A 22,962-nucleotide genomic window follows, 5' to 3' on the forward strand; every position below is an offset into this window, starting at 1 on the left:
ATAGCCAGAATTTGACTAGTTCTCACCATCTCCACCATTATCACTGTGATCTAAGTTACCATCATCTTTTTTTATACTAATTTATTTAATTTATTTTTTTATAATTTTATTTATTTCTTTTTCCCCCAAAGCCCCAGTAGATAGTTGTATGTCATAGTTGCACATCCTTCTAGTTGCTGTATGTGGGACGCGGCCTCAGCATGGCCGGACAAGCGGTGCGTCGGTGCGCGCCCGGGATCCGAACCCTGGCCGCCAGTATCAGAGCGCGCACACCTAACCGCTAAGAGTTACCATCATCTTTACCTGGATTATTGTAATAACTTCCCCATTTCTATCCTTGCCATCCTAAAGGTTATTGTAACACAGCAGCTGGAGCAATTACTTTAAAATTTAAGGAAGATTGTGTTTCCCCTCTGCATAGAACCCTGTGGCGGCTCCTCATCTCTCTCAGAGTAAAAGCCAAGGTCCTTAGGAGGGCCTACCTAATATGGCCCCACTATGCCTCTAATCTCATTTTACGGCCCTCCCCCTCGCCCACTCTATTCCACCACACTGCATCCTTGGTGTTCCTGGAACACCCCAAAATTCTCTCATGTTAGGGCTCGAATCTGAAATGCTTTTAGCACAGATATAATTATGGCTCATCCCTTCCCTTCTTTCAGGTCTTTGCTTAAATGTCATCTTCTCTGTGAAGATTCTTTGCTTTGTTCTGACCCTTTGTATAATCAACAGTTTTCTCTCTCTGGTCCCTATGCCCAGTCCTCTGGCACCATTTATTGCCCTTAACCTGCTTTATTTTCCTCCCTAAAATTTATCACCACCTCATATATAGTTAGTTGTTGATTATATATTTTTTGTCTGTCCTCCCTAGAATGCACATCAGCACCATGAGGGCAGAGAATTGATCTGTTTTGTTCACTACTGTATCCCCACCACCTAGAGTAGTGCACTGTAGGTGCTCTATAAATGTTTGTTGAATGAATGAATGAAGGAATGAATGAATGAAGGTGGGTGGCCCATGGTGGATAGACAGTTCAGGAACCAATCAGCCTGGGCTCTATTCCTGCCTCTGCTCTTACTGGTTATGTAATTTGGGCAAGTTACTTCATCTCTTTGGGCTTGATTTCCTTACTTGTAAAATGAGGATAGTCCTTGTACCTCCCTCATAAATTTGTGGAAAAGATTAAATGAGTGTAATGTATTTACCTCATGGTAAGTTGTGGAAATGTGTCAACTCTTGTTCCTAGAGCATCTTCCAGGTGTATGATAGGTGGGCAGTTCTCAGTATAGTCCCTCACAACCTGATCAGAATCACCTAGGGTTTGTTTAAAATGCAGCTTCCTGGGCCCCAGCCAAGAAATCTGAGGAGGACCATGAAAATTTTTCATTTTTACAAGCTGTTCAGGTGACTATTTGCATATTAAAGTCTTAGAATTATATGTTAGAGGGGGGAATAGTGGACCACAGTTACAGAATGGTAACCCTGAACCTGGGGAAGGGTCAGGGTGAGGGGACTCTGCTGCTTATGGAGAACAGAGGGAGGGGCCTTTCCTCTCAGCAGTGTGTGTGTGTGGGTGTGTGTGGTGCAGTGTGTGGTATGTGGGGTGTGAGTGTCTGTGTGTGTACGGTGTGTGTTGTGTATGTGGTGGTGACTGGGAAGTGGGCATTGAGAAGTAAATTGGTCCTCCGGCAGCTGCTGATTTTAAAATGATCTTGTTCTGAGGCAAGAGTCCATAGCCACGTGTAATTATTTTATTTTGTCCTTGGCAGTGGGATGTTCTATGATGGGAACCACACCTATCTCATTGAGCCAGAAGACAATGACACTTCCCAAGTAAGTGCTTCTTATATTTCCTGTGGCAAATGTAAAAACTGATGCTAGAAGCTTTTTTTCCCCCTTCTTTTTCTTCCTCTTTTTTCTACCTTATATTATTTTCATATTTTAGGGTCAGGATAGTAAATATATAACACATTATATTTACACATATATATATTTTTTTAATTTAATATTAAGTCAAAACTACAAGTGTTTTTTTTAAAAAAAGGTTGTCTGTTACTCCCCCTTAATGTTGGAAATACTTTAATTCTGAGGTGTCTTAAAGCCTTCATTTCTACCTCCACCATAATGTGCTGTGATCTCTCTTAGGGCTCAGGCTGCCATAATAAAATACTGGGTGGCTTAAACAACATAAACTTATTTTCTCACAGTTCTGGTGACTAAGTCTAAGATCAGGGTGCCAGCAGGGTTGGTTCTGTTGAGGGCTCTCTCCTTTGTTTGTAGACAGTTAGCTGCCTTCTCCCTCTCTCCTCACATGGCAGAGAGTGAGCTCTGGTGTCTCTTCCACTTCTTATGAGGACCCCAGCCTTATCAGATTAGGACCTTTAAGACATCTTTTAACCTTTATCACCTCCTCGCAGGCCCTATCTCTAAATATGTCACATTGGAGGGGTGGGTAGGGCTTAAACTTGAATTTTGAGGGGACACAAACATTCAGTCTAAAACAGATCAAATCTACAGATATGTGATTTTCCACCCGCCTTTCTTTTCTAGATTCTAGATTTTTCTCAACTGCCCATTGTCTTTATGGTTCTGTGCTGATGAAGTTTAGAGAAATCTAGGTTTTCTTAATTCTTTCCTCCACCCTAGTGGAAACATTCATTTCCCACAAATTAGGAAAGGATTGAGTTAATATTATAGACTACAGAGAAACATGATACACTTCCATGCTAGCTCCCCGCACAGAAATATTCTTCTTTGTATCATGGAACATTGGTCACACACTTAGAGAGGCAAGCAATTTCTAGAAACACACACTGTTTTGCCACACATAAACAATCTTGTTTGGGAAACTATTTGTATTGTATTTTATTTTCTGGATGCCTAGTGCTGGCTTTTGGGTCACTTTGCTTGGCCAAGTGATTTTTTTTAAAGGTAATGTCAGGAAACTTGTGAAAGTTTCACTATCATGAAAATTAGTGTTTATGACACTAATTTTTTTTGAGTAATTGAATGAAGCCAGAATAAATTATTGGAATGTTCATTCATTTTTCTTAGATGAAATGTGGCTTTTTATCTGTTAGTTTTTCACAGAACTTTGTATAACTTGAATTCTGGAGCAAGGTCAGTTTGGGCATCTGCTTGTATCAGTCAGCATACTCTCTAACCCCAGGGAGATTGTTGGCTCTGCAGTCTTTGCCTAGCAAAACTTTCTGGCTCTAAAAGGGGGGCAGGGATCCATGGAAAGGAACCAGTCATAAAAAACATTAACCCGTTTTCCCAGATGTCTTACTTCTCCTTGGGGGAATAGGTCCATTCATTTGTTTTCCATTACTACGGGCTTTGGCTTTGCTGTCTGCGAAGGCGTTTTGCTTCTAACAGGATATTGCTCTGGTGTTGGGAGAACACAGGAGTGAGAGGGAGGGGTGGTGTGATGGCTCATTGCCTCTTCAAGCCCAGGAGGATGTCTAGTCAAGCTACAGTTCTTTTAAGGGTCTCAGCTTCCCCAGCTATGATTGCCTGAGGCGGGAGATATGTGGCTGTGCGTGCTTAATCTCTCTTGTTTGTGTTATTTCAGGAGGATTTCCGTCTTCATTCAGTTTACAAATCCAGACTGTTTGAATTTCCCTTGGATGATCTTCCATCTGGTATGATAGTCATGTAGTGATTAAAAAAAAAGACAACTTTAATAATTCATTTTAATGCTTTAGAGCTAATCTATATGTGGAGTATCATTAACCCACAACTGCTCATAACAATTTTAGGGAAAAAAATCAAGTGACATCAGGAGGGAGAATAAAATGCAAACTGACCTTGTGTTTATAGTGAATGAGTTTAGAAAATATAGTTTGAGCACACTGAAGGAAAATTTTTAAAAATTGTAAGATTCAAAGTAAGGAGAAATGAAGTTAGAGCAAAAATTAGTCTGCGCAGGTAAAATATATAAAAGTTCACTATTGGCAAAGTACTGATTTTGTAAACATAGGGATTAACTGTTAATCATTTTCCTATCTGTTGTTTTCATCTCTTTTTGCCCCAGCATTTTAAGAAAGAACAATTATAGACTAACACTTTTTATTATTATGTGCTATTTGTGAAATTAATATTGTCTTCTCATGTATATTTGTTATAGGTCCGTTTATTTGTAGATGTTGATTTGAGAGTTGTATCCAAATCTTCACATGACAAGCAGGACAAAGCACTATATTTTGGCCTCCTTAGTGGAGCGATGATTATGCAGAGTGCATTTGCCTTTGGCTATTCTGGACTCATTGTTTTTCTCCTTTTCAAGACAGAACACACTCCAAATATCTGGTGTGGAGATGCTTCCTCCCCTGTTTAGTAAGCCCTGATCGTGGCCATAGTACATTCTAATTTTTAATCTCACTTTAATCTTTGCTACAGCTCTGCGATTGATATCATCGTTCCCATTTTATAGAATAAGAAACAGAGGCTCACCTAGTTTGTCTTTTCAGGATCTCACAGCTGGTAAGGGACTGGGTGGGGGCTTGGATTATGGCACTGTGAGAACATACACTGAGAGAGAGGCACAAGGGGAGATGGAAAAATTACCAGAATGAGAGCAAATCCTGAACTACTGCTTAGAAAAATCACTTAAAAGTTGACGTTGTCTCCTCATCGGAAAGTGAAATAAGTGTTTTCTAATGTCCCTTGGTCTCTGAAATAGATGTGTAACTCCTTGACCTTCTGCAGTTCTCCTAATGAGAAACAAAACTCACCCCTTCACTCCTGCTCCCAAAGGGATAGAAGATCCTATTTTATAGAATTTACTATTTTGAAAAATCTGCAAGTGAGCGTGTAGATGCTCTTACTTTACACGGATGCTTTGGACTTCTTCAGTTACCTTATGAGACTTTCTGCAATCCTTATTATGGGAAGAAAATAAATCATGACTCGCTGCCTGAGAATAAAGTTACAATCTAATAGGTAATACTGGAAGCAATAAACATTAATTAATATTTAAAGTAATAAATAAAGATCCCCTCTAAGGACTTTATTGTAGGCTTGCCATGATGCAATCTTATAATTTTTTAAAAACTTTGTTCAGGGTTTCTTTTCAACAGAAACTTTGGAAGTGACCTGGCAGTTTTGCTGTTGTTACAAATGAGTTTTGAACATATTCTTTGAAAACTCAAGTCTGTCACAGTTAGTTTCTGGTTTTCTTTTCTCATCAGAAGTTGGCACTGTCAATTTTAAGAGTGTTATTTGTCTCTCAAGACACTTAGATTTTCTATGACAAATCAGAAAAAAAAAGAAATAGACAAATGTCAAAACTGTAATTTTTGTCAAATAAGCTCCAAAGTAAACTAATTTATTTTAGGTTTAATAAAGTTACACTGGGTTATGGATTATATTATACCTTTGTCTTGCTATGCATTATGTATTTCCCAGACATAGAATATGATCAAGTGTTCCCCCAACTTGTTTGATTGTAGAACCTTTTGTTTTACCTGACACATCCCCCAGGACTAGTGTTCCTAAGAACGCATTTTGAGAAAAGCTGATTTATTTAAACACTGACCCCTTAGCACTCGATGTTTTTAAAATCACTACAAGGAAATATACAATCTTGTGTACTGTTTGATGAGTTTGAACACATACATACATACTCTGCTGGTAAGAGAGAGAGCATTTCCATTACCCCAGTAACTTCCTTTGTGCCCCTTCCCAGTCAGTGTCTCCCACTTCTGCAGTCCCTTTTCTGACTTTTTTCACCATGGATTAGTTTAGCTTGTTGTAGCTCTTCATGCAAATGGAATCATATGTTGTGTCCAGCTTTTTGCTTAGCATATGCCTATGAGATTTATGTTGTCAGGGGTAGCAGTAGTTCATTCTTTTGAATTATTGAGTATATTCTTATTGTATGAATATACCACAGTTTTTTATCTGTTCTGTTGATGGACTTTTGGATTGTTTACAGTTTTTGGCTATTATGAATAAAACAGCTATGAACATTCTTGTAAAAATCTTTTTTGTGGATACACATTTGCATTTCTTCTGTCAGATACCCAAGAGTGAAATTACTGGCTCATAGGTGGGTATAGTTTAACTGTATAACAGTGTTAGCAAAATTTAGTGTGCATCAGAATCACCTGGAAGGCTTGTTAAACGCAGATTGCTGGCCCCACCTCTAGAGGTTTCTTTTAAGTGCTTTATTGAGGTATGATTGACATACAAAAAGCTGTGCATGTTTAATGTATACAACCTGATGAGGTTGGAGATAAACATACATTCAAAAACCATTACCACGATCTATGCCATAAACATAGCCATCAACTTCAAAAGTTTCCTCCTGCACTATTTATTAATTATTATTATTTTTGTGATAACAGCACTTAACATAAGATCTACCCTCTTAGCAAATTTTTAAGTATACAGTACAGTATGGTTGACTATAGGCACTATGTACAGTAGACCTCTAGGACTTACTCATCTTGTATGACTGAAACTTAGTACACTTTGACTAATACCTCCTAGTATCCCCCTCCTCCCAACCTCTGGCAACCACCGTTCTACTCTCTGTTTCTATGAGTTTGACTATTTTAAACACTTCATATAAGTGGTATAATTCTGTGTCTGGCTTATTTCACTTTACATAATGTCCTCCAGGTTCATCCATGTTGTCACAAATGGCAGGATTTCCTTTTTTAAGGCTGAATAATAATCCACTGTATGTATATACCACATTTTCTTTATCCATTCATCCATTGATGTACATTTAGGTTGCTTCTATATTTTGGCTATTGGGAATAATGCTGCAGTGAACATGGGAGTGCAGATATCTCTTTGAGATCTTGATTTTAGTTCCTTTGGCTCTATACCCAGAAGTGGGATTGCTGGATCAGAAGGTATTTCTATTTTTAATTTTTTGAGGAGCTTTTGTACTGTTTTCCATAGTGCCTACACAAATTTCTAGAGTTTTTGATTCAGCACATCTTGGATGGGTTATGAAAATTTGCGTTTCCAACAAGTTCCCAGTAATGTTGATGCCACTAGTCCAGGGATCGCACTTTGAGAACTGCTGTTGTGTGAGAAATTGCTGAACCTTTTTCCAAAGTGATTATACCATTTTACATTCTGATCAGCACTATATGAGAGTTCTAATTGCTCCACATCTTCATCAACATTTGGTGTGTCATTCTTCAGTGAAGGTCAGCAGTGGAAGTGAAGGTCGAGTTGGCTATTTAGAAGATTCTCAATAAAGTGATGTATTTATAGGAGAAATATGAGAAAAACTTTGAAATAAGTTAGGACAGGAATAATGTTTGAGATTTTTTTGAATTGTATTCATTCATGGTATGTTTATTCAGTATTAATATGAACACAATTACTTAGATTAATGTTCTGTGTTATCAAGTGCAATATTATGTATATATTATAAAATTTAAAATAGTTATAATTATATAATTTATAAATTATAATTTATAAAAATTATTAATTATAATGATCATTAATAAAGTATAATTATATACTTTATACTAGGAAGGACTAGTAAAACTTTGTCCTGTATGAAAGAAACCTGACAAATGCACTAAGTTTAATTTAATTTACTTTTATTTCCTTTTAGAATTCCAACAAGTAAACATCACTCCACCAAAATTTATTTTAAAACCAAGACCAAAAAGGATTAAGCGACAGGTATGTGTTCACAGGTATATGTCATGATGTTTTAAAAACACTTGGCAACTGTCAATCAATTAAGTCTACATGAAGTCTGTGAGAGGAGAAGTACTAGTTCAGGTGTTTGTCAGGGTATGGAAAACAGTAATGGTGATGGATTTGTAGGAACAATGCAGATGGGGCCATATTATTTCATAGACTAAAAAAGGACTCAATGTAGTGGTGATAATATGGTTATTCATCGTATAGATGGATTATGGAGCCTCTGCTCTGGCATATCAGATTCTTTCTACCATTGGCCTCTTTCCTTGCCTGGGTATGCACCACGTCATGGAGTCTACTTGTATGGTATATATCCTTGTATTTATCTCCTTAAAGATACTCCCTTAAGAGTGAATCCATCAGGTTTTGAAGCCACAAAATGCTATTCTCATACTTGAGCTACTTTGGAGTCTGGGATATAAAGTCAGGATGTCAAGATGTTCGATGGATCGTGGATTTAGTAATAATAATAGCAACTGTTCATACAGTGCTTTAAACCACATGAAGTAGGTACTATTTATTCCCCTTTCACAGGAAAAAAAAAAGGATGGCTCTGAAATGTGAAAATGACCTGCCCAGAATCATAGAGCTGGGAAATGGTGTAGACAAAATAAGAACTCTGGTCCTCAGAATTAAGATATCATCACCATTGTGGTGGTGGTTGGTGTGAGTGTGTGTGTGTAGCATAAAAAACACAGGATGAGGGAAATTGATCTCTAGTAAGATCAAGCAGTTGAAGGAACCAGGTATCTTCCTTTTAAAATATGTTGTGTTAAGTATGAAATAAAATATGTGTACAGACAGATTTCTAATGTGAATAATTATTGCTGAATTTTATTAAGTAGTTACTATGTGCCTGGCCCTGTTCTAAGAATTTTAATTGTATTAACAGATTTAATTCTCATAACAATTTTATGAGGAAGGTACTATTATCCTCATTTTACTGATAAGGGCATTGAAGCATAAGAAGCTTAAGAAACTTGCCCACAGTCATGTAGGGTTACCCAGTGGTGGAGCTGGGATTCTGACCTAGGAAGTCTGGTCTCAGAGAAGTGCTTTATAACCACGTATGCTTTATATACGGCCTCTCAGAAGCCCTTGTGTTCCATGAATTACTACCATCTGCTTTATATAGTTTGTGAATATAGATAGATAGATATATCCAGTTAAATGGATAAAAATAATTGCCATCAAGATTTAATTTGAAACAGTGTTTATTTTCATGAATTGTGAGATGCGAGAATAGGATAACTTTCTTTTGACACATTCCTTGAAGTTCTTCATTAACATCTGCAACATCCAGTCATTTACTAAGCAGACAAACTCGTGATTTCTCTTTCTGAGAGAACTGTGGCCCTATGGAGGTAAGGTGTTATAAAACTGTGTGGCCAATATGGCAGCTCTCTGATGTTAAGACAATGTTGAAATTCGTTAGAAAGTTTACTGTATTAACTGGTAAGGCTCAGATCTCTCCCACAATTAACAAAGCAGATACTGTCTTCCTAAAAACATCAATTATTTAAGAGACTCTTGTCATTGGATGCAGTTATATTACTTTTTGGTTTTCAAATCCAGAATTATAGTCTATTATTCTCTGTCAACTTGGTGTTATAAGGAATTTTGAAAAAAAATTTTTTTTTAATTTTGGAAACAATGAAACAAAATCCACGTAGTAGAAATTTTTTAGTTTGTTTTAAAGGCAGTACTCAAAACAGACGTTCATGTATTGATTTAGGTTTGATTGTATACCCTCATCACAAAAATGGCCCTTGGGCAAATGAACAAAAGATATACTGAAAAAATGTATATCAAAGCATGACATAAAGGAAAAAGTTAATTTTACAGATCTTGTTAAAGATTGTATTATAGACTAACTGCCAAGAACAAAGGGATGTTGCTGCCTTAGTGGCTCTTGCCAGTAACATTCATTGATCATGATATGGAAGGCGGAGAAAATTTGATGTTGAATAGACATATAGTTGCAGTAGATAACCCAAGGCTGCCTCCAAGCTCTCAAAACTGTCCTAACAAAGCTCCTGTATCATTTGGGGGAATCCCCTGAACCCTACCAGAGGAAAGAGCGTGTCTCAATCCCACATTTGGGGATTATAGAATAAAAGCGCCAATCACCCACTCCCTACAGACCTCTCAGAAATGGCTTAAACCATTTGTTACCATCTCCAAGATAGATTGTTAAATGAAAATGGCCTGATGCAAAAGAGAGTGAATTAAATGGAAGTACAAAATCAAATATACGTCGTATTTGATTTTATATGCATAAATATATGTGGAAGAAACCAGTAACTGTGCTGTACCCATTGTGGAGGAAAAGGTAACAACTAGGTAGATGGGGGACAGAGGTGAGAGGAAGACTTGCATCCTATACCTTTTTATAATTCTTTAACGGAATTCTTGAACCATGTACGTTTATTACTTACTCAAAAACTAAGTAAATTGATGAAAATGAAAAAATAAATACTAAATGAATAAAAGGAGAAATTTTGTTTCGTTTCTCCCATATTTTTTAGTTTACTTTTTTATTTTTAAATTTTTTTCAGCTTTATTGAGGTATAATTGACAAATAAAATTGTAAGATATTTAAAGTGTACAACGGGATGATTTGATATATGCATACATTGTGAGAGGATTCCCCCCATGGACTTCATGAACACGTCCATCACCTCACATATTTATTGTTTTTTTTTTTTTTGTGGTGAGACCATTGAAGTTCTGTTCTCTCAGCAAATTTCAGTTATACAATACAGTGTTATCAATGTAAGTATCCATCAATGGATGAATGGTCAAGAAAATGTGGTATATAGACAATGGAATATTATTTAGCCTTAAAAAAAGAAGGAAATCCTGTCATTTGTGACACCATGGATGAACCAAGAGGGCATTATGCTAAGTGAAATAAGCCAGATAGAGAAAAACAAATACTGCATGGCATCACTTAGATGTGGAATCTAAAAAAAAAAAAGTCAAACTCAGAAACAGAGAGTATAAAAGTGGTTGCCAGAGGCTAGAGGTGGGTGGGGAAAATAGGGAGAGGTGGTAAAAGGGTACAGACTTTGAGCTGTAAGATGAATAAGGTCTGAGGATCTAATGTATAACATATTTTTTAGCCTTACACAGCCAAGTTCAGAGGGCTTATTTAGGTGCTATTTCCTATATTATATTGCAGCTTCGACGACATCCTCGTAACGTAGAGGAGGAAACCAAATACATTGAACTGATGATTGTGAATGACCATCTCATGGTAGGATTTGCTGAGTTTTTGTTGTTGGAACTTGTCCATGCCTAGGGTAAAACTGGCGGGGGCAGAAATATATTTAGAAGAAAGAAGCCCATAAAGTTGCAACCTGGAGGAGGTATTTATGTAACCGCACATATTTGTTACCCAGCAACAACCTGCAAGTAGGAAACACTCTGGGGTGGAAGTAATTAACAGTATTTTGTGAGGTTCTGAAAATATTTCTGTGACTCATAATGTCAACTCTTTGGATTTACTTGATTAATATAGGGGCTAATATCTCCTCTTACTAAAATGGCAAGGTTTAAAAAAATTAGAAACTTCTATTTTATATTGAAAAAGTAAGTGAGGCACCAAAACGTGACACTGTAGTTTACAGTGTATGGGTTTATTCTAATAAAAGAAAAGCAATTTTTCTATTTCTGTCTTACTGTGCAGTAAACCGTATGGAAAAGCTTATATAGCAAAGCAGTGAAGATTTTTAGGTTGAGAACCTAGCAAAACTTCTTTTTTATTGAGTCAATTGTTTATGTTCAATTCAGGAATATGTTCAATTCATGGGCATGTTGCAGTCAGGGTGGTTACATTCACAGCACAGCATGAGTTATAATGCTAATTGTTCCATGTAACCACAGTTTTAAACTAAAAATGTTCAGTGATAAACACTGCTGAATTTTATTTAATTTCAGGTGCAATACATTTTAATTTACTTTGAATGATTTATTTGATGGAAAATATGTCATTTATTTATATATGATTAAACAAATAATACCAATTTTAATGATTAATGTTGATAATAATAATAATAATAATACAATCCAGATTGAGTACTTCTTTCTTGTTCGGGCTAGGACTAAGTTTTGTCTTTTACCTATTCAAATTCAGTGAATGTTACTATTCCCTGAGATTTTTACAAAATAAAAATAAGTTGCAAGGACATATATTTTGGACAGTTTAGGATATCACAAATTCAGATGTCTGTAGACATCTACCTGTAGGCAGATAACACAAGTGAAGTGAGCCAGGTATAAAACAATAGGGAGGGGTGAGGCCTGTGGCAAAAGAGAAGTCACATGGCCTGTCTCATGGGAGCAGCTGCTTCTCAGTGCTTGCCAATTATTACCATGTGGGAATGCTAATTTTAAATGAAGCTACAAACTAGGTTTTATATGATATTTCCTGATTTTTAAAACAGCATTGAGGCCAAACAGAAGATATATGTGGTCCACATCTAGCCTTATAAGCCACCTCTTTGTGACCCTTAGGGCTTTCTTCCTCTTAATGAACAAGTTTTGTAGAACTTACAAATTTTTATACTTTTAGTAGTATTTAGATTCACTTTTTCCGGCTTTGACTCTACTTGTATTTGTATGTCTTGCAATTCATAGACAACTTTCATGTGTTTTAACATTGTTATCATTTTATCATTTTTGAATAAAAATCATGTGATAAAAATAAACTTGTAAAATAAATGGAATAGGTATTTTTTATTTCATCTTGCAGATGAGTAAACTGAGGCCTCAAAGCTTTAAGAGCCTTGCCTCAGATTACATAGCATATGAAGACCTCAACTTGTACAATTTTTACAGAAAGCCTTGGAGATCTTTCATGTTTTCTCAGCTGAGGTGATTATTTGCTGATGACTTTGAAAGCCCTCCACTTGTTTTCTTTTGCTTTCAGTTTAAAAAACATCGGCTTTCAGTTGTACACACCAATACGTATGCGAAATCTGTGGTGAACATGGCGGATTTAGTAAGTATCAACCCGATTCAATGTTGCCAGAGAGGAATTTTATCTCCTGATTGCTAATAGAATGGATAATAGGGTTTTTATATTTTCACTACTCTGAAGTGAACTTTAGCCAGGGTGTCCCATAAGTCCCTGGTAACCTTGCAGTTGACTTTATTGACTTTGATCTCTGACTGGGAAGATGATAAAAGGAAGTGGTCAAAGTTACCCACAGATTTATGCCTGGAATTCCTTCCTGAATTTTTCACATTGGAAAAGAAAAGGTTGAGTCATAGTCCCTAACAAAGATATTCACAGTGTATGTCTAACAATGGAAAAGCAGTATAACAGCTGTGCCTTTTTCAAAAAAGCACCTAGTGCTATGGGAATGATGCAACTAAATAACTCTACAGTGCCTTCTTTCAAATCTTCCCTCGATAAGGCAGTGCCAATGTCTTCTCTATGAGTTTAATCGGGGCCAGTCAGGTTGTATAGAAATTATTTCTTTGGAGAGTCTTCATTGTTCCACTTTTTGCTAGGGGAACTCAAGAATGCATGAATTCTTTGTCTAGGGTGTCAGAAAATGGACTTAGGGGAGCCTTGAATAAGGGTGAAAGTGTTTGTCAAAAAGTGACCTTTCGTTTCTAACTAGTGCTGTTCTTTGAGTCCTACTTGGTACTGTTTACTGCTTTGATTCTCTGCTAAGAAAAATGCATGTAAATTAGAAAAATAATTCTCTCTCTTAAAAATAGTAAAGTTTCTTACATTTAACTAAAACTCAAGGAGTTTCCGTAAAAGGAGCTTTGTAATCCTGTTCATAAATCATCTGATTTTACCACATGTACAGCTGGCGTGTTCATTTTGTTAATATACTAGATTTATAAAGACCAACTTAAGACAAGGATAGTATTGGTTGCCATGGAAACCTGGGCAGCTGACAACAAGTTTGCCATATCTGAAAATCCATTGATCACCCTACGTGAGTTTATGAAATACAGGAGGGATTTTATCAAAGAGAAAAGTGATGCGGTTCACCTTTTTTCGTACGTAACTTTTGTAATTATTTATTACTTTTTTTAGTTCCGTGTTGAATGCTCTATTACTTGTGACTGAGATGTATCCTTCCTACTACATAATGCAATTAGGATTTGACATGGAAGATAGATTTGGAAGAAGTTTTAAAGTATAAATTGTTTGAAAATGTCATGAAAATTTGAGGTTTAATTTTGATTTATTTTATTTTGCATGTATATTTCATTTAATTTTTCAAGAGATTTAATCAGAGCATTTACTGAATAAAAGTACAGTTAATACTCATAAAGAGTATTCTTAACAACAGATTAATTATATTCTTTAAAGTTGCTATTTTTTAAATGTTAATTTTATCTTTGTTTTTGCTTTAAGGTGAGAGCTTGGTATTTCTGGAGTTTATTTTTTATTTTTTCTCACTCTTTTAGGTTTTTTTTTGTAACATGCATATTTGATGTAATAGCAAGTTATATATAGTAGCATTTTAAAAACCAATCATCTGAAGTCAGAGCTGTTGAAGAAAATTATAAATGGAAGTAAAAGAGTGTATCTTTTGGGTAACTTTATTTTTACATAATTTCAAATTTACAGAAAGCTTGCAAGAATCCTACAAGAAAATGCTCTATGCCCTTTACCCAGATTCATCAGTTGTTTACATTTTGTCCCATTTGTTTTATGAGTTTTTTCCTTTTATCCTTTTTCTGTCCTTTCCTTTCTTTCTTCCTTTCATCCATTCATCTATCTATCAAATTTTTTTTCCTGAACCATTTGAGAGTAAGTTGGAGACATTTACCTGCTGGGCCTTTATTAATAAAGACTGAAGACATTTTCTTATGTAATCATAGTAAATTATTAAAACCAGAAAATTTAACATTTGTATAATACTTTTATCTAATCTACAGTCTATATTCAAATTTCACTAATTGTTTCAATAATGTCTTTTATAGCTAATTCTCCACACATCGCCCGCCCCCCCATCCAGGATCACACATTGCATTTAATTTTCATGTCTCTTTGGTCCCCTTTAATCTGAAAGATTTCCTCAGCCTTTCTTTGTCTATTTTGAGGTGACCATTTTTGAAGAGTTATAGGTCAGTTATTTTATAGACTGTTGCTCATTGTGGAAATGTCTGGTGTTTTCTCATTATGAGATTCAAGTCATGCATTTTTGGCAGAAATACCACAGAAGTGATTTTTGTATGCTTCTCTGAGTCCATCATATTAGTAATTTTTTTAATAGGTATAGTTCTATTTAAGATATTTATTGATCATGTGGGGAAACATCCCTCAGAAACCTTTTCCTTTGGTTATGTGTGTAAACAATTTTCATATTCCTCTTTTACCTCAGGAATATATAGTACAGAAGTGTTATGTGCAATGAGGAAATAAATGCAGTAAATTAATAATGAGAGGTGCTATGATATGTGAACTGTGAGCAGTAAGCATTTTTCATTTCCTTTTCTAAAAGGGGGAGTCAATTTGAGAGTAGCCGGAGCGGGGCAGCTTATGTTGGTGGGATTTGCTCGTTGCTGCAGGGAGGCGGCGTGAATGAAGTAGGTGTGAACATCTGTACAGTACAAAGTGGCATGACGGCTGAAAAGGTTTTCCTAATATTTTTAAGAGATAACTTCTCAGTATTCCATGTTTTCCAAATGTTAGGTTGTGTTATTAACAACCAGTATGGTTACTGTAAATGACCAGTGACGGAAATAATGGAAGATACTATCTGATAATTCTGTTTATGTTCTACTTAGAGTAATTGAGTCAATTCTGACTCCTAGCGACCTGCTATCATAGGGTTTTTTTTGTGTGAGGAAGATCAGCCCTGAACTAACATCTGTGCTAATCGTCCTCTTTTTGCTGAGGAAGACCAGCTCTGAGCTAACCTCTATTGCCAATCCTCCTCCTTTTTTTCCCCCAAAGCCCCAGTAGATAGTTGTATGTCATAGTTGCACATCCTTCTAGTTGCTGTATGTGGGATGCGGCCTCAGCATGGCCGGAGAAGCGGTGCGTCGGTGCGCACCTGGGATCTGAACCCGGGCCGCGGAGCGCGCGCACTTAACCGCTAAGCCATGGGGCCGGCCCCTATCATAGGGTTTTCATGGCCAATTTTTCTGGAAGTGATGGCCAGGTGCTTCTTCCTAATCTGTCTTAGTCTGGAATCTCCATTGAAACCTGTCCACCAGGGGTGACCCTGCTGGTATTTGAAATACCGGCAGCATAGCTTTCAGCATCACAGCAGCCAAAAGATGGGTGGTGTGGTTCCTTGACTGGGAAATGAACCCAGGCCAGGGTGGTGAGAGCGCTGAATCTTAACCACTAGACCACCAGGGCTGGTCTTGACTTTTACCATCATTGTAAATAGGCCCTGTTTATCACTTTGACTGATTTTCCGGAAAATTGAGTAGTTACCTGAAGCATTGGCTCACTGCCTAACACCCAATTGGAGATTTTCTTTCTTCGTCAATATTTGACAAATTTTTGGAGAAAAACAATAGACTAGGTTTTCCAAAGGGTTCCTTCTACCCTTAAGGCACTAAACCTGATAGAAATAGTTGAAAAAAAAAAAAATACTTGAATCTTTGGGAGGCTATATGAAAAAAATATCCTTAGATCTTCTCAAATTTCTTTTGGCCAAAGATCATCACCACTTCCTGTTACTCATACCATTTGTTTTCTGAAGCCACATGTATTCAACTTGGGGGAAATTTTAGGAGTGCAAGTTGACACACAAAGATGAAAGAGTTCCAGATAATTTACACGTTTATTTTTATTTTGTATTATCCAAAAGACTGGTTTAATTATATACAAGTATCAAGTTTCTCAGGAATATCACTGGTGAAATTTGGACTCAGTATTAGATTTAAGTTTCCAAACCCAAAAGTTGACGTTTCCCTGGCTTTTAGTCTTCCCTTTAAGACTTAATCAAACATGCATTTATTTCTTACCACTTCTTCCCAAATGCTTAATAGTTCAACACTAGCTATTATCTGTTTAACCTCTGCTAAAAAAATGCTTAGAAATTACTTATTTTCGATTATATTGTCACTTTTTTTTCTGGCCCATCTTAAAGGATAATTTGCATTTACACGTATTTTATTTTTGCTTTTGTTTTTCAGTTTGGGAAAACTGATTTAATGGCGGTTACACTTGCCCAGTCATTAGCCCATAATATTGGTATTATCTCAGACAAAAGAAAGTTAGCAAGTGGTAAGTTTAAATACGCGTGTGGTTTAGTTGTATTTAAGATAGACTATCTGTAAAATATTTGGGAGAATGAGATTCTTTAATTCAGTTGCTTGATCAAAAGAGTTTGGGTGATAGTATAAGATAAATAGCCAGGTCACAAAATATTTTTTCAAAAGTAATACAATGTAATGTTTACATTACAGATGAAAAGTTCTCCATGTTTAATAAACATTTAAAGCTATGATAAATTCATAGTTGAATTTAACCTAAAAAAGGACAAATAAGCTCAGTTTGGTAATATTAAATCGTCTCATAGAGAATCCTAGCATATAGGTTTGAGGCGTACTGTTATATTATGGTTTATTTAAAACATCTCTTAGTGTGGCCACAGAGGTAGAACTTGCCTGCCAGGATGACACCTGATAAAAGGCTTAGTAAAATATGGACCTAGTAAAATATGCTAGGTTTAGCATCTATGAAGACTATGTTTTCCCAAATGGGTAAAGTTACTTCACCAGGAATGGTCAAAAATTGTGTATTGGGAGTAAGTTGATTATAACCATGTTTATTTTATTACTTTAATAACAAATATTATAAATATTATTGTTTATATTAGTAATGGTTATTACCATTTATGGAGTACCCATTATATGGAATATATATGTCCTATTTATAATGGGACAGATAATTGAATGCCAGTATTATCTATATCTAGATAGTTATTTAATCCTCAAGATAATCCTGCAAGATACTCATTACTAGCCCTACTTTACAGATAAGGTGAATGGATCTTAAAAGGGTAATGCCTCCAAGATTACATATATATTAAATGGCAAGCCCAGGTTTTGAACCTGGGTATTTCTGATTCTGAAGCCCTTCTGCTTAACCAATATACTATACCTTCTACCCCCGGCCTTGGTGCAGAGGTTTTAAAAATGGACAAGAAATTGTAAGAATTCCCGTAAAGGCCGATGAAACCAGAATTCTATAATGGCGTGTCACTATTTCATTGGTATTTGTTAAGCCATTTTAAGGGAATGCTTTAAAAATATGTCCACTTGTTAAAATATTGAAAGATTTTATTTTAGTAAAAATTAAATAATCTTGATAGGGTCAAAGTAGACTTTTGTTGTAATGCATTGCATAGAAAATTTAAAATATAAGGAAGATTATAAAGCAGGTATTACTTTTTTAAAAGTATATAAGGAATAAAGTGAAGATATACTTTTTAAAAGAGGAACCATTCTAACACACCTGTTTTCACTTTGTAAAAACGTGTATGTATTCATTTTCTCTTAGGCGAGTGTAAATGTGAGGACACATGGTCTGGATGCATAATGGGAGACACCGGGTGAGCCACTTCTTTTTGAAAACAACTCACTTTTCTTTTCTGTGCTGTGCTGTTGTCTTAGGAGTATGACACTCAAGAACTTAGTGCATGGAAGCTCATCACAGGCATTGCCGAGAAAATCCGAAGTAGATTTTCTCAATGGCTTCGTATGTAAAATATTTTCACAAAATAGTCTCTTATTTATGAAAACAATCGATGTCAATTAAGCTAGTAGATCAAAGACTTTTTTAGCCTTGAATCTAGGCTAGAAATGTAAGAAATGAGGAAGAACTTTGTTCTTGATGGCTTACCTACTAATTCCCTTTCCTTTTATCTTCTTTAATTCTTATTAAACGGGTTATAAACAGTCTTGTGCTGGTAAGCTGACTCTGGGGAAAAAAAAACAAAACAAGAAAAGAGCCTCGATTTGTAGCTTTCTCAGATTTCTAGCAACCTTCTCCCGTAGGTAGAAGCCTGTGGTGTAAATACTCCCACAATGGCTGATTCCAAGCTACCAATGGTATGTCACTGAACAAGGAGTAGGGAGTGATGTGCACAATCTGCTCTTTTGAGAAAAGGTTTCATGTTTATACTGTCTTACCCTTCACACAGTATCTGGCACCTCTCTTTTACTCTTTCTAAATAAATTTTACAACCATTCCTTTAATGCCAAGCTCATCACTACCCCCTTATTTTAAACTTTTATCATCTTGTGCTCTTATTATTTCAGTGACATTCCAGATACTCAGGCAGGTTTCAGATTCTCTCTCTCCGATCCTGAACACCACTTCCATCATAATTGAAAAGGTATACAGAATAAAAGAGTGAACATTTGTATACATCACCTAGCTTAAAAAAATGAAACACTGCCTACGTAGTTAAATCTTCTTTGCGTTCTCTGTCATTGGTCCCCAGCCCCAGTGAAGGTAACCACCATCTTTGAATTTGGTTCCTATCATTCGCAAGTCCTTTTTTTATACTTTTATTGAGTATATTTGTGTGTGTTGAGGTAATACATAACATTGCTTTGCATGTTTTCAATTTATATGAAAGGCGTCATACTATATGTATGTCTTCTATGACTTGCTTATTTTGGTCAACTTTATCTTTGTGAGATTCCATGATGCTGATAATATATAGCTCCTCTTCATTGAATGTATACCGCACAATTTCTCCATCCTTCTCTCTCTTTTTTTTTTTTGTGAGGAAGATCAGCCCTGAGCTAACATCCGTGCTAATCCTCCTCTTTTTTTGCTGAGGAAGACTGGCTCTGAGCTAACATCTATTGCCAATCCTCCTCCTTTTTTTTCCCCAAAGCCTCAGTAGATAGTTGTATGTCATAGTTGCACATCCTTCTAGTTGCTGTATGTGGGACACTGCCTCAGCATGGCCGGAGAAGTGGTGCATCGGTGCGCGCCCGGGATCCGAACTCGGGCTGCCAGCAGCGAAGGGTATGCACCCAACCACTAAGCCACGGGGCCGGCCCTCTCCATCCTCTTAATGCATGTGGATTCATGTGTCACACACAGATCATGTCATTTTCCTGCTCAGAACTTTTGTGAGTCTCTATTGTTTAAAGAATAAGGTTCAGATTCCTTCCTCCAGTATTTAGATGTCCATAATCTTTCTTTATTCTCATTTGCAAATCTCATTTTCCACTACTATTCATGATCTGTTTGCTTACTAGAATTGTACTTGGGTTTCCAGCTTTTTTAATTTGCTAACCATAATCCTACATGGATTTTCAGCTTCTTAAAAATTTGCTCACCATAATTGTATGTGGATTTCCAGCCTCTTTTGATTTCTTCAATAAATTCCCTTCATCTGGAATTCTCAGTTTTCTCTATCTAACCACATTTCTACCCATTTGAGATTTATTATAGTTTTTAACTCCTGCATTATAATTTAATTCTGTGTGTCCTTATGCTTCCCCTCACCAATTAGTTGTAAATTTTTGAGGATTACATCTTACACTAATTATATTTTTGTCAGACCTCACACCATAATCTCTTGTACAGACTTGATTTTCAATAAATATTTATGATTATGTTTGAATTTTGAACTCCCAAGATATGTATGACAAGGAAAATAAATGATGGGGGAAATGTACATGCAAACACGTGTTTAAAATATTTTTCAAAATATCTTTGGACTTTCTGCTTAGTAGTAAAAGGAAATGATAAAAGTCCTTTTCTATAGATGCAATTTTCTAACAATTACTAAATTCTGTGCTAGAGGTTATTGTCTTTTAAAAGCTATGTTGTGTATTATAATTGACTATTCTGATTAACTATTAAAAATAAAATTTTATAGACAATCTGCCTAGCACTACGCATAACCTGTAGCAAAATCAAATGATGACACTCAGATATGTATAGCTCTTTGCATTGGAACTCTTCTTACATCACATAGATGCATGCAAAAGAAAAGCTCTTTACATAAAACATTGTCTGGTATGACGTTATATATAATTTAATCTGTGCCAAATATCATCTAACATCTAATTATGGACATATGTTTTCCCTGGGTAAATTCCCTTCCATTTCTTCTTTCTGAAGTTCCTCTGTACTGCCAAATGTTGGAAAGTATTGTTGAAATGAATACCAGTCCTATTTAAAGGTATAAAAATTAAAATTTTAAGACTGCATTGACTATAATAGGTATGTTATCCTGCAAAAAAGAAGTTTTGGGGCAGAGCCTAGGAAGAGACATGATATCTTCTTTCAGATATTTGCAGGGCAGTGGTATGGTAGAGGAATTAGTCTTATTTGATACAGTTAACAACACAGACTGTACTGTGTGCGGCAGGTACAGGAAGTCAGATGGGGCACAGTGGAGGTAAGAGCAGTCCACAAATATCAACTGTGCATTTATAAAAAGAGCTTCCCTGTGAGGGAATGGGTTTCCTGTCGGTGTTGGAAAGCAGACTGAGCTCCCAGCTGTGCAGTGGGCAGGAGGCTGGGCTAGCCTGAGACTCCTGAGGGTGCCTTTCCAGGGCAAGGGCTGAACTGGACTTTGACTTCTAAGGGTCCAACACTAAGAGTTAGTGACTTTCTTCTTTAACAGTAGGGAGCCATCTCAGGATTTGGCCAGTAGAATAAAGAGGCAACTTGGAGAAAGCCCTATTTAAATTTGATAACTCTGGCAGAGATATGTAGTATGGATTACAGGGGAAGGTGATTAAAAAATTGGCTGGGTGGTAGGCTTAAAGCAACTTAAGGTTAAAGCAAACTTAACTGCTATGCCACTGGGCCGGCCCCTCTTTATTCGTTTTTTAACTTAACGTTATATAGTCAGCATTTTTCTGAGTCTTCATTCTTCAACACCATGATTATTAATAACTACATGGTATTCTATTTTATTAATATATCATGGTTTAGTTAACATTTTTCTTACTATTGAACATTTAGGTTATTTTCATGTAATTTGCTATTATAAACTGTGCTACAATAAATATCTTTGTTCAGACATCTTTGTACACATAGCTAATTATTTCCACAAGAAAAATTTCTAAAAGAATGACTAGATTTAAGGATATTTCTCATTTTGAAGGTTCTTAATGCATATTGCCAAATTGCTCTATAGCCAAGTTTCTTTTTCTATTGACCCTTTATTACTTTTGTTTGGTATACATTTTTCTTTTCTTGTATTTTGAAACAATCTGAAACTTGAAAAGTTGCAAGAATAGTAACAGAGAACCTTTTTGTTCCTAAATCCGAAGTTGCTAACTTGGTGCCCATCACCCTAAACACCTTAGTGTGCGTTTCTACAAACAAGGACATCCTCCTACAGAACCACAATACAACCAATCAAGTCGTCTAATTCTTAGCCCTCATTCAAGATTGGCCCTGTGTTTCAATAATGTAATTTTAGCAAAAGGTTCAGAATCAGGCATCACATTTAGTTTTTATGTCTCTTAGCCTCCTTCAGTCTTTAACAGTTCCTCAGTCTTTCTTTGACTTTCATGACCTTGACACATTAATGTTATAGGTCAGTTATTTTGCAGAATACTTTGCAGTTTGGGTTCCATCCCAGTTTTAATATTTAGGAAAGATTCATTATGAAATAAATTATTCCTAACTCTCTTTAATCGAAATTACAGGAACTCTATGTGTGTGTTTCCTTTGACTGGGTGTGCAAGTAATGAGCAACCCATAGTCACCATTAGTCACCAAATGAAGAATTTAGAAATATACTTATTGAATAAAACTCTTACAGATGGAATGCAAATATTGTACATAAGTGAAATTTTTTATTATTTGATTTTTAAGAATAATGTACAATTTTAACAGTGTTCCATTTTAAGACTAAATATAAACAAAGGAGACTGAAATTGTACCCAGCTATTGCTTTTCTTCTCTCTTATAGCTATTATCTTCCTAAAAAATTCACCCAGTGTAACATTGAAGAGTATCATGATTTCCTGAATAGTGGAGGTGGTGCCTGCCTTTTCAACAAACCTTCTAAGGTAATAAGTGTGATCAGAGTTATTAATCTTTCTAAAATATTACAAACGCAAATTTTCAGTCATTGTGTCTTATAAAAGAGAGCATTTCAACTTGGCTTATATGTACATATTCTAGATATGCTAAATATCTGCATTTTCAAATCAGCTTTAATCTTGGGCATTTGGGGCTATTCTGATGGAAGTAAAAAGCAGATAGAAATGAGCGTTTGCTTTCTGAAGAATGTCCATTTTCTTTTTACATGGGCAAATGACGGTTCAGGGTTAGCTTACGAAAATGGTTTCAT

At 35.9% G+C, this 22,962-nt stretch overlaps 1 protein-coding gene across 10 annotated transcripts in view; it reads left to right on the forward strand.

Moving 5' to 3' along the window:
- Positions 1-22,962, forward strand: part of ADAM22 (ADAM metallopeptidase domain 22) — a 215,805-nt gene that overhangs the window by 138,089 nt on the left and 54,754 nt on the right. For 9 of the 10 annotated variants that reach the window (XM_058524953.1, XM_058524944.1, XM_058524962.1 and 6 more), the window contains exons 6-15: positions 1,771-1,834; positions 3,576-3,645; positions 7,587-7,657; positions 10,866-10,940; positions 12,615-12,686; positions 13,539-13,705; positions 15,160-15,244; positions 16,811-16,901; positions 18,180-18,231; positions 22,579-22,678. In XM_058524953.1, the coding sequence (XP_058380936.1) occupies positions 1,771-1,834; positions 3,576-3,645; positions 7,587-7,657; positions 10,866-10,940; positions 12,615-12,686; positions 13,539-13,705; positions 15,160-15,244; positions 16,811-16,901; positions 18,180-18,231; positions 22,579-22,678 (847 nt within the window). The remainder of the gene's footprint in view (positions 1-1,770; positions 1,835-3,575; positions 3,646-7,586; positions 7,658-10,865; positions 10,941-12,614; positions 12,687-13,538; positions 13,706-15,159; positions 15,245-16,810; positions 16,902-18,179; positions 18,232-22,578; positions 22,679-22,962) is intronic. The other variant, XM_058524937.1, reaches the window with a different exon arrangement.

Source organism: Diceros bicornis, chromosome 3 (assembly GCF_020826845.1).
Source record: "Diceros bicornis minor isolate mBicDic1 chromosome 3, mDicBic1.mat.cur, whole genome shotgun sequence".
NCBI classification, from domain to species: domain Eukaryota; kingdom Metazoa; phylum Chordata; class Mammalia; order Perissodactyla; family Rhinocerotidae; genus Diceros; species Diceros bicornis.